We start from the raw sequence: 13,020 nt of genomic DNA, 5'->3' as shown, positions 1-13,020 counted from the left end.
AATAAACACTTAAAACTGGTGAATCACCCATGTTTGTGTCTACCAGTCCATGCTTTCGATGGGCGCATTGACGTCATACTGCATTCGCGTGCGTGAAGTCGGGGGGGAAGTATACACCCAGTTGGTGAAAAAGGCGTGGTTTACCTATTACGGCAAGCGAGGCAATCGAAGCAAGCGAAGGGCGCATAACATTTTGGAACAGCCGGGGGAATCGAGACCCGTGGCCCACGACTATTGCCACTGCGTCATAGTGACGTCATTTGGAAAATGTTTGTGCTTACTTTGTTATCCGTTGGGATCAAATTGAACAGTATGAGTGTGGTGTAGAAATTGACATAAGGTGTGTCTGGCATCAAGCATGACTATGACTGTTCTTTATATGATCATAAAATTATCCATACACAACACAGGTACAAGGAATATGCGGTGACTTTAATGAAGACAGTGGAACTGGAGACTTTGGAAAATTCAGTAATGTAAAAGACAATGCTCAAGCGTTCAATGTAGCTCCAATTCTTGGCACGGAGGATTTGTGTAAAAATCCTCTTGAAACTGGAGTGTGCGCAAAAGTGATTTCTGCATCGGAGTTGGCTGTAAAACACTGTTCTCTGTTGAAGAAACCAGATGGTCCTTTCCACAAGTAAGTGTCTTAAATATCGAATAAACACAAAGCACAACAGATACGAGTAAATTTTAAAATTTACAGGCTAAATTCAACCAGTCATGTAATTCTCCGCAGGACCAAAAAACAACAACAAACAAACAAAACAACAAACAAACGAACACCTGGTAATGGCAGTGCAGATAATCCATGATAAAAGACCTCGTTACAGTCGGTTCCGATCAGGGTAACGCCCCATTGTCGGCTACAGTTGCCTGTCCTGTAAAAATACCCAGACCAGCTATCTACGACGACCCCTTCACCAGGTCACTTGTGCCTGGCCGAAGTTTCGTCAGCGTTATCTCCTAAATTTCAGCTGTTACTGCATAGATATGCTATAAAAAAGACGAAAGAATACAAGAAGACGGTAATTGAGTTACAAAGTTAAATTTTATTTTATTATACAGACTTGACATTCAGTATGAAATATTTTTCGCAAAATTTCACGACTGGTCTAAGCGGAATCTGCATAAACCGCAGGGGCTAAATATTTATTGGGTTGTGTCGGGAGATGGTGCACCCCGGGGTGCAACACTTCCCGGTACCATTGCGCATCTGCTGACAGCCAACATTTTGGCTGCAAACAGTCCCTTCCTATCATTTTTGAACAAAATATGTCTCAAAATTACGCACATTACGCGTATATATTGGCACAGCGAGGAAATCAAGAGAGCTATTTACGGTGGGGCTGTAAGCTATTATGGTACCAGACATGTCAATCAGATGCATGCATAAGGGCGGTATATTCAAATGCTATTATCTGGATCATTCCGTATCGATCGCGCAAGAAGGCCAATACACGTATGTGTGCATTGTCGCTCCCCAGGTTATGACATAAATTACAGTGACGTCGTGAATGACCCAGCGTTTTTTTGTTTTTTTTTAGAAAATTAATCGTCGTTTATTACGAGTCCTAAGAGTCATACCAGTTCAATTCATCAAAATTAATTTGTATTAAATGGTGAACAAACAGGCAAGTAGAGTCATATGTCTTACAATGACTGTTTTATTACCTAAATCTGCTTTTCAATGCACTAGAAACGTGTTATGTATATTTTTGAAAATCGCCAGACTTAAACCACAGGCACAGTGGCATCGTCGCCTGTCACTCTTTATCATTCACAGTGTCTTGGCAGTGGTTCGAACCCTTGTGTAAATTTTAGTATTTTTTTGTCTTTTTACTAATGCGCTGTGCCGTTTTCAAACACGCCCCTGAATGAAATTGATGGCCGAGTACCCTTAATATTTAGCCCGTGCGGTTTATACAGACTCCGTCCAGAATAGTCGCGGAATTTTGCGAAAAGATATTCAATGCTAAATGTCAAGTCTGTATCTTATTTAACCTGGGTAAATCATTCAATGTCAGTAACTGTTCTCCCATGATACCCATTGAACACACATCATTATACACACACACATACAATTAACCTGATTGGAACAGATCTTTACCATTCACTGCATCAGCCCCCGATTCAAATGCAGATACATGTTTGATATTTGCCTCTTATTATTATTACCGGTATTAGTGTTATAATAATATATAATAATAATAATTATTATTATTATTATTATTATTATTATTATTATTATTATTATTATTATTATTATCATTATCATTATCATTATCATTATCATTATTATTATTAGTGCTATTATTATTATCATTATCATTATTATTATTATCATCATTATTATTGTTACTATTATTATTATTTCGAATGATAGATGCCATGACGCTGTGAACTTCGATCACTATTACAAGCTGTGTCTTTCAGATGTATGTAATGTAGAATTCTCAGAAGATATTTCTGGTCAGAGTTGCCAGTCATTTGCAGCGTATTCAACACAATGCGGGATGAAAAATGTCATAATGGACAAATGGCATTACGAATCAGAAGACTGTGTTTCTGGTAAGAAAATAATAATTAAAAATTTGTTCATAAAACAAGAATGTAGCGTATCATTATTACAACGGCATGTTTCAGGGAGTCAAATGGTAAAGATGTTTTGATTCCAACAGTACAGATGGTACAATTGTTAAACCCGAAGATCTATGACCACGATTGTACAAGTTAGAGGGTTTCAAAGATGTAATTTCCCCTTATAATCTAGGGCCTTACGTCATTTCGTGAGAAACTCATGTTCATTTTGTTTTTTGAACTGAAATCCAATCTACCTGGACCACTGAATCAAATTAACCATGGTGCCGATTTAAATTTAAAAAAATCTATTTGGCCCGATAAAGTTATATTCTCTCAATACTCTCGGATTGAAGCAAAAATTATCACAAATTATTCAGCTTGACACAAGGAAAAGGTTATAGTTAGGCATATCTAAAGTGTATAACATGTATAAGGTCAAAAAAGTGTTTGTTTGCCCAGACACGACCGACCCCCCCAACAAAAAAAAAAACATCAAATTGAACAAAGATATGAAAATAAAGCAAATGTTGTTTTTTTCCTATAAAATGCCAAATGACACTTGAAAGTTAATATTCCTGGCAATCACAGCTTTCATTTCCCCATTTAGCACTCCCCAACAATATTTTACCATCAATCAACATCAATATAGCGAACTAAGCTAAGATTTTGTTTGTTGCCAAAGAAACTTTATATGGTACAGTTGAAATACATTCCTATATCAAAGCAGCCAATCAGATAAGCGGTTAAAAAAGTACGCGGAGTGCATTGATTGCATTGTCATAATGTGCACTCCGCCTACTACTCGCAGTGCTTTCGCACCCCATTACAGATCTAAGATGTGTACAGATCTATAAAAAAAAAGGAAAACAAATAAAAAGAAAGGAAATCGACCTACCGACCCACTCCTTTCTACCTCATGTCTGGGCAAACAAACACTTTTTTGGCCTAATGGTAATAAAACTGCAGGTTTAAGGTCAACCAGTAGAGCACACTATAATGGCATCTTGACCATATTATACCCTCTATCAATAAAATTTGGATTCATAGCATTGCAAGACTATGTTTTTAGTTCTTGGTGTCAAGCTAAATAATTCGAGACTATTTTCGCCTCAATCGAACTCATTAACCAATCATCCTAGAGATAATGGGACTCTTTTGTTCCTTATTATTAGAAGAAGAATTTGATGTATTACTCAGCTTGATCGGGTCATTATTATTTGTTTTTAATTAACTATGCCGCCATCTTGGATTTGACCCCTTAACCACATCAGAAAAAATGGCAGAAAAGTTCAATTGATTCATTTTTCTGTTTAGATTGGATATACTGATTAGGCATGCATCAAGTGAGCGGGTTTTTGCCACGGAGTGGCACTCATATGGAATTTGCACTTACAAACGAAGCCACTTGGGTGCTATATGGGTCTCTTATCTTTTACTTGCTTTATTTATTATTTATGTCTAATAACATCATTCAATTGGGCGCATACTGCTAATGTTATCAGGTTGGCATAGGAATTTGCTCTATTTGCATATGCATGACGCTGAGTTGTGTTAGTTGTCAAGCTTGCCTGATTTGTCTGGGCCTGTACTTCGCCCTGAGCTCTAGTCAAATGCATACATGCACTCAATGCCATGGGGTTCACTGACTAGCGGTATTATCACCCACAGTGCTAGAATGCATGTGATGACCATGAGAGATAAACACTTTTACTATCATGGCCTAGGTCCTTGGTCCAACAAAATTTCAGCAAAATATCCTATGATAGAACATTCATGTGATTCGACTGCTTAAAGGTTTTCCTATTGTCATTTGACGTCACGCCGATCTGCACCGATGCGCACATCGTTTATCGTTTACAGCGCTTTGAACACTCCGTGATCTGTGGTAAGGCGCTATATAATATATTTATTTATTTATTTATTTATCGAACATCGTTTCTGCGCATTGTAAGTCGGCGTGATGTCAAATGACGAGTTTTCAGCCGGGTTCTCAGGTGTACTCGCAAAGGCTTATGGGATTTATCGGAAAGATCAATAGAAACAAGCATGACGAGTGGTCTGGGATTATTTACTACAGGCTCCCAGCCCGTCACGCTTGCAACAAGCATGCATTGATTTATACTGAATTTATACTGAATCTTTATCAAGATTTGTTGCCAAAGAGATTAAACTTTATGGTAAGGTTGAAATACATTAAAGTTTGACAAAAAAAGTACAAAATGTAAGGCTGAATGTCGTATATTTTCCCTTACCCCACTTGCTGCAACACATGTACAGATCCAAGACAAAAAAGGAAATAGACCTATCGACCCACTCCTTTCTACCCCATGTCTGGGCAAACAAACACTTGTTTTGGCTTTATTAAACATTAGTAAATGGTAGATTGGTAGATGTAAGCGCGGAAATGGTCATAGATTAGAGATTGCGATTTCCAAACGTAGGTGTCGGACGTACGTTGATCTATTCAAACCCACTCTCCTGTATCGAAGCGAGGTCACGTATTTAGCCAGATTTGAAGATTTTCCACATGCGAAATAAACGTAGATACATCGTTGAAAATGCACAAAATTTGTCCATTTCACTGTATGTTAAAGACAGTCAATGATAATGAACATACGAAGGAAAGTCTAATTACTATTATGAACCTTTATAATAAATAAATCATTATAATAAAGGTACAGCGATGTGTTGAAAATCGACTAAATTTATACGCGATGTCCATACGCAGAGATTGCCCATTGCAATGTGTGTGATACGATTTCCCATTTTGGATTCCAACGTTGAAATATGCGGATTTTACCTCATGTCGAAGTTCATGCAACGCGCCCAATTTTCAGGACGAAAAAGTCATATAAAGTAAAATCTTATATGGATGTAGTGATCTTTAATCTACCAAAATATATGTTTTTGGGCAACTATAATATTTGGGGAGCACAAAAATACAATTAAATTTAAGCAGCATATTAGAGAGATTGCGATGTTCCAAACGCAGCACGTGGAACGTACGTTTTCATGTACGTACGTTGATACGGTGTTAAATATTGCTAGTCTCGGTTCCAAACTGGATTGTGCTCATTCGTCACGAAGGAGAACAAGTCAGCTGGAATAAAGGCTACATCTAATCTAATCTAGGTCGATAGAGGGCATAGTGATTATTAACAGTCTCTACCTAATTCAAACAGGCCGCTTTTGATTTTGACAAAAATTTTGACTTAACATGCTGATTAAACTTTAATTGTTTTCTTGTGCTCCACAAATATTATAGTTGTCCAAAAATATATATTTTGGTAGAAGAAAGATCACTATATCCATACATCATGACTTTACTTTCAAAATGAGACTTTTTCGTCCTGAAAATTGGGCGCGTTGCATGGACTTAGACATGAGTTAAAATCAGCATATTTCAACGTAGCATCTGCGTTTTATTCTACGTTGGAATCCAAAATGGGAAATCGCAATGTCATTTTTTGTACGCAAAGTATCACCCACCTTTCAATGGGCAATCTCTGCGTATGAATATTGTGTTTAAATTTAGTCCATTTTTAACATATCGCTGTACCTTTGTTATTATGTTACAAACAAAAAGAATCATAATAATAAATAGACTTTTCTTCGTATGTTCATTATCTTTGAGTGTCTTTAACATATTGTGAAATGGACACATTTTGTGCATTTTCAACGATGTATCTACGACGATTTCGCACGTGGAATATCTTCAAAAATAGCTAAATACGTGACCTCGCTTCGATAAAGGAGAGTGCTTTTGAATAGATCAACGTACGTCCGATGTCTACGTTTGGAAATCGCAATGTCTCTGTTATGTCAAAATCAAAAGCTGGCAGTTTGATTTAGGCACTCAGTAGCCTGCACTTACTGTTAATTTTTCAATCACTATGCCCTCTATCGACCTAGATTAGATTAGATCAGATTTATAGGCTTTATTCCAGCCGACTTGTTCTCCTTCATGACGAATGAGCACAATCCAGTTTGGAACCGAGACTAGCAATATTCACAATTGAGCGCCTACAATTTGAAGTCATGTCAAGGTCATATGTGAAGGTCATATGTGATTTGATGTTGCATTGTCGGACGGGAATGAAACTTGGTGGGTGTTATCATTTTTCAGGGGGTAAAATGTCAAGGTTATTTGAGGTCAACTGAATATTGATTGTTGGTTTTTCCGGACATTTGCTTGGATTGTTACAATTCTGAAGTAAATATATTCCCATCCGGTTAATTAATTTACACACAAATCAAATTGCCAGCATATCCGGCACTTATCACCGTAAAATTCTGAAACATGATCTCCATCCGTGGCATTGTCGTTTTTTAAAGACAGTACTTGTTTGATGCTACCATTTATTACTTTCATTGGAAAGTACAGTCACTTATAAAATATTCCACATAGGCCTCTCATGCATCGTTTTAAATGTGTAAAACCTAAAACCTTTAAACCAAAACAAAGCAAAATTTATTTTTGATTGATTTGTGATGCATAAAAATCATATGTAGAAAAATGGCTATATTTTTCAGTGAAGTTGAAAACAGGTAGGAACAAAATCGCGCTCACGTGATGCAAAAGTAATCTGTCTATGTTCATGATGTTCCAAACTTTAAAACAAGAAAATATTTTTGGATTCAGTAGTTTTTGGATTATACAAAAATTGCTTAGCCGGGAAGGGGGGGTACATCTTGTGACCCTGTATTAAAAAAGGTCAAAAAGTGTTTTATCACGGTATTTTTATCCATTGTTTCATTACAGAGTTTCTTTGCGACGCAAATAAAAAATATCGTTTTTGCCATAAAGCCGATAGTGTTTCCACTTGTAAGGAGATATCATTCGCCAATGAAAACAGCGGTTGTACTGAGGGCTGCTTTTGTACAAATGAAACGGTAAATGCGTGATATGTTATATCCCAGCAAACACAAAAACGTTTTAAAAACGTTTTTAATAAGTTATTAAAACGTTATTGCAAATATTTTGGGCAAACATTTTTCGCAAGATATTTTTTCAACCCCAAAATAACATTCTGTTTAGAATGTTTTGTATCAAGTTTTCAAAAATGTTTTTGGAATGTTATTAAAACGTTTTTATACCCTTTATATAACCCGACTATAAGATTATCAAAAAATGATGTTTAATGTTATGAAAACGTTTTATACCCTTAATATGCCCTTTATATAACCCGACATTTAAACGTTTTCTGATAACCTTCTATAACCTTTTGCGAATGTCGAAAACGTTATGTGTTTGCTGGGATATAATAACATATTACGTTTTCAATTTCTATACTAAAAAAATTCCCAACTTTGAGGGGTCATATCTTTGAGCACAATCATTATTATTATTATTTATGTCAAGGCTAAAAGGCATAAACAGCAGTTATTAATTATTATGTAACGATGATGGTTTGTATATTAACCATGTTTACCTTCCGCTTAGAGTTCTGCAAATCGTTATTAGAAGCTACATATGCTGGCAGGGCATTCAACATGCCTGCAGAGTTTGGGAAAAATAATCTTCTGTGGGACACCAAGTTGGATCTTGAGAATTTTCACGGCCGGCAAAGTTCATCTGATAGAGTGCATTAGGCGAGGGTCAACTGCAAGAAGCTCCGGGTGAAGCTGTCACAAGTCAAAAATTCAGGCTTTCCCATAAAACATGTGTTACATTGAGTTACGATAGTGACGTGGGGGTTACTACAATTCATGCAAAGGTTGAATCTTTCATGTTCGATCGAACCATGGGGTGTAAATTACAGCACTTTGGATTGGCTCGAAGTAGGGGGCAGCCCGCGAGAGCAGTTATGGCGCAGGGCTAGCAGTATTTAAATTTCTAGTGAAAACAGATGGCCTCGACTAGTCCATGCTGATAGAGATGCCAAGAACACTATCTGCATCTTCTTAGTGTTGTTCCAAATAGGTGGAAACTAGGTTGGCAAGTTGCAGCATCCCTCTTGTTTGAAATTGTGGTAGCAATAAAACATACATTTCAAGATGTGGCCCAGTACTATATTTCCTGTAGATCAATGTTTAGATCACCGCTTCTCGTTATCTCTTTATGTCCTGACCTAAATTCAAATTACCGGTTGGAAATCAGCATGTGTGTCGAGATGGAGCCACATAGCTTCATAGATCCAACTTGGTCTCCTAACTAAACTGCCGTATATAGTCTGTTTACATATGGCTCTAAACTGACTATATATAGGAGTTTAGGATGACTATAATTGACACCCTCTGTTGGTCAACAACGTTATATTAAGGTTACTTTTGCTTTCTAGTCCCGAAGGACTATTATATATTGGAACTACATAAGTTGCAAGTCCTCATTATGTTAGTCTACGGCCTCAGCCAAGTCATTGTTGTGGCCTTGATGTTTGTTAAGCTCTGGTGGGCTGGGGACCGGTATCAAGAAAAAGCACAAGGCTGCAGAACTGGCAGGGATGAGGCCAGAGGACTTGCAACCAATGAAGTTCCAATATAGAATGGCCCCACAGGGCAAAAGAAGTAGTAATAGTCTTTAAGTCCCGCTTTACAGTAGGCGCGCCCCGGATTTTCATATATTTTGGGGTCAAAGGTCATTAAGGGGTCACAACACGGCTGTGTTCATGGTCTTAGACCACAGCTAAGTCTAGTTACGATTGTTTTTCTAACAGTACATATACCGTGGATTCCGTAGGCTTATATCCATATGAATATTTTGATATGGCCTTTAATATGCATTTTACACGGGAATTTTTAAGATCTTCGATAGGGGTATAAATTCACAAGCCTCTTATCACATATAAAAATCCAGAGATTTTAAACCCGTTTGTCCTTCTTGATTTAAATATATCCGATCAAACGATCGCCTCAACTCTCCTTAAAGATTAATAAATGCTGTATTTTTGTCAACATTTTTTGTCAATGATTGTTCTCTAGATTTGGGATGAAGAAAAAAAAGAGTGCGTTAACCCTAACGAATGTCCGTGCTACCATGGTCTGCCTGGCCAGGCTAAACAAGCCTATGCCGTAGGATCTATGATAGAAAAACCACCATGCGAAATGTGGTAAGTAGGCCTAGACTGGCTCCATTATTCGTCGACTGAGAAATGTATTTAAAATTGTTGAACTTATGGTTGTAACTTTACATTGTATATAAGTTACAACCATAATCTGGAGGTCTAAGACTGTATAGTTGGGTCCGAGACTGTACAGTGATGACCAAATTAACCTTTTGACCGAGTCTGTCGCAATCGCGGAAAGACACGGGTGCCGATAGGAAGTCGCACAACCAATATCGCGCAATTCAAAGGAACACCTTTCTGGACCAAAATTCACATCCCAACAGATTTCTTTTGTTGGGTTCCAATTATTCGCCTGTGAATGTTGTCTTGGAAGCTGTTCCGTGTCAGTGCATTTTACTGTTGTGTCAGTTGGACAACTGCTTGGTTACTGACATGTGTTTAGAGTAGAGTATTGAAGTTATCCTGTGTGTAATTTTTGTTCATGAACAGGTGAATAATTGGAACCCAACAAAAGAAATCTGTTGGGATGTGAATTTTGGTCCAGGAAGGTGTTCCATGTCAGTGCATTTTGCTGTTGTATCAGTTGGACAACTGCTTGGTTACTGACATGTGTTTAGAGTAGAGTATTGAAGTAATCCTGTGTGCAATTTTTGTTCATTTTTATGGAGAGGATTTTAAGATAGAACCTTGTGAAAAATTATAAGTTTCTTTTTGAGGCCAGTTTATAATAGAATAATTTTGCAATTTTGTAACTAAAATAATAACTGCATTGTGCATTATGTATTTATTTATTCATGCCTATTAATTATTTTGTTTATTGATTGACTTATTATTAGTTGGTAGATTAGAGAGTAAATTAAATAGCAATAGGCTTATTCCATTATTAATCCGTTTATTATTTATTGTTGACAGTGTGGTATGACTTGTCTCGAGACCAGCTAAGCCTGGTCTTGTTCTCGGTCTCGGACCTGCTGGTCTCGGTCTTGGTCTCGGTCTCGGCCTTCCTGGTCTCGAGGTCTCGGTCCGAGACCGGCTTCGAGACCAGTAAAATAGCACCACTCTGGTCATTTGTAAGCCCTTAATTCTGCTCAAACAGCATGAACAGTTTTCATAAATTGAATCATTAAAGATTAACTAAATCTCCAAATAACATTCTTATTCTTACTCAAGGCTAGACCTACTCAATATTTATAATTAGGCCCAGTTATTAATTGTTCAAAATATCGTATAAATTCATCCACAAACTCTATCAATCTCCAGAATCCTAGGTTATATAGCTCCGTTGCATGTGCCCAAATAATCATATACGTACGTCATTCAAAAAGTAGCAACATTACAGTTAATCCCAGCAAACACAGAAATCCTTCTTGCTTTTCTTCATAACATTTCAAAGGACCCAAAGGTTACCAAATAATGTTAAAATGTCTACAAATGTCTACTCTAGACGCTAGGAAATGTTATAAAACGTTTTCTTATTTTTTTAAATGAACATTTATGTTTTCCGAGGATCTTTTTTTTTTCTTCTTCAAATTCCATTCATATTGTCATAGCGGATAACGCTAAATAAAACTTGCAATATGGATTTTATAATGATCAAAGGCGCATCATGAAGCTCTAAGTGTACTTTTTTTAGCTTTTGGGCACATATATTTATTGTTTGCGCATTTCAAGGAATCCAAACTAGGTTTCCGCCCTTTATACATCTCTTAACAGTACTAAAACTTTTATACGGTCGTTTTGGGCTCATTGCAAAGTTAAATGAAGTGTATTTTCTTTTCCGATTTCGTGAGTTAAGGGGGTTCTACATCCCTCGATAAATTTGTGTCAATTTTTTCATTTTTCTCAAAACTAATAACACAGTGGTAACAAAAGTTACGTATATTATAGGGGTACGGAATCCAATTACTACACTGGAATTTCCGTGACCCAAGACATGCGGTTCGTTATTTATGATAAGAAAAGAGGTACCGCTAGAATGTACCTCATTTCCTATCATATACTTAAACCGCTTGTCTTGAGTCACTGAAATGTCAGTGTAGTAATTGGATTCCTTGCCCCAATAATATACATAACTTTTGTTACCAGTGTATTATTATTGTTTGAGAAAAATGCAAAAATAGTCACGAATGTACCACAGGGGTGTAGTACCCCCTTAGGTACATTTCTGGCATGGAAACAGGACGTGAGAGTATTAGTGCTTATCTAAACCCGGCATCTAGACGAAAGTAGTAGTGTCTTATTTTACATTCTTAAATTAGCACAAAGTTGCACGGCTTTATTTGACTTGCACGTACTCCCGCCTAGACGGGAGTTAAAAATCGTTACACGTAAATATTAATATAGCATCGAAATAAACTAAACCAGGTTGCCAAAAAGATTCTTTATGGAGATGAAACCGGGAACTGATGTCTGGTTCTGGTTCGTTACTCCAACTAAGCGGGATCCTGCATCAGCGTCGGAGGAATGTCGTCCAATAGAGCTTTCATGTCGCGTGTGTGGTGGAGTTTCTTGCCTACAAAACAATAAAGGTGTCACAATAAAGGTGTTAAGTGACACTAAACATCACAGGCCCCCCCCCCACTATTTGTAGATACCGCAAACGCAAAATGTACGTCAGCTTTAATAGCAGCCACTGAGGCGCCAATCTTGTCATCGACTCTCAGCGCGTACTCACGTACATTGTGGGTTAAATACCACTAATTATGTATTACACGGGTTTCAATGGGAAAATGCCTAATTTCGGGTGGAATTTTCTCATATTCAGAACTCTCACAGTTCAATGCCACTAATATCCGGTGAAACTATATGATTTAGCTGACAAATGATCAACAATTCAACATAGGTTGACCTGAGACTTTTCTTGTTTTAACGCACTGAACCGTAAACACCTTAAAATGACAGTGCGCCCTCGAAGCTGAAAGTTACAATATGATAGGGCGAATATTTACTAAAAACCGAAGCCGTGCGTATGAATTTTGGTACTATTACAACAAAAATGTCATATAATGAGAGAAAATGTTTCATTTTGAGGCATCAAACTCTAAAAAGTACTTTTTTGGCAATATAACTTGATCAATTTCAGCGATTTTAATGCAGTCTTTTCGAATGCCATGAAAACAAATAGTTACTCGTCGTATTTCAATGTATTGCCCAGTCTTATTAGTGGTATTTAACCTGTGTGGATTTAGTAACCGCATAATTGTCCATCAAACGCTGCATGCGCTGAAGCCAAGCGCTGAGTGACAGCCAACATTTAACTCAATTTTTTAGTGAGTTAATTTCAGCCAATCATCAAACACGTACTATGAGCTTGTCGCCAGACGGTTTGTGTGGTGACGAAGGAGCACAAATCAGCTGGAACCGAGACTAGCCTTTGATTATCATCATATTGTTCAATTCTACATGTTCTATATCTGGTAGGAGTTGTTTA

The 13,020-nt window shown here is 37.2% G+C and overlaps 1 protein-coding gene across 8 annotated transcripts in view; it reads left to right on the top strand.

Moving 5' to 3' along the window:
• LOC140151174 (uncharacterized) overlaps positions 1 to 13,020 on the top strand; it is a 124,189-nt gene that overhangs the window by 39,293 nt on the left and 71,876 nt on the right. For all 8 annotated transcript variants that reach the window (XM_072173429.1, XM_072173428.1, XM_072173423.1 and 5 more), the window contains exons 15-18: positions 411 to 640; positions 2,387 to 2,571; positions 7,346 to 7,476; positions 9,505 to 9,632. In XM_072173429.1, the coding sequence (XP_072029530.1) occupies positions 411 to 640; positions 2,387 to 2,571; positions 7,346 to 7,476; positions 9,505 to 9,632 (674 nt within the window). The remainder of the gene's footprint in view (positions 1 to 410; positions 641 to 2,386; positions 2,572 to 7,345; positions 7,477 to 9,504; positions 9,633 to 13,020) is intronic.

Source organism: Amphiura filiformis, chromosome 4 (genome assembly GCF_039555335.1).
Source record: "Amphiura filiformis chromosome 4, Afil_fr2py, whole genome shotgun sequence".
Taxonomy (NCBI): Eukaryota; Metazoa; Echinodermata; class Ophiuroidea; order Amphilepidida; family Amphiuridae; genus Amphiura; species Amphiura filiformis.
Note: the sequence above shows the minus strand (reverse complement) of the source record. Positions and strands in the feature narration are given on the sequence as shown.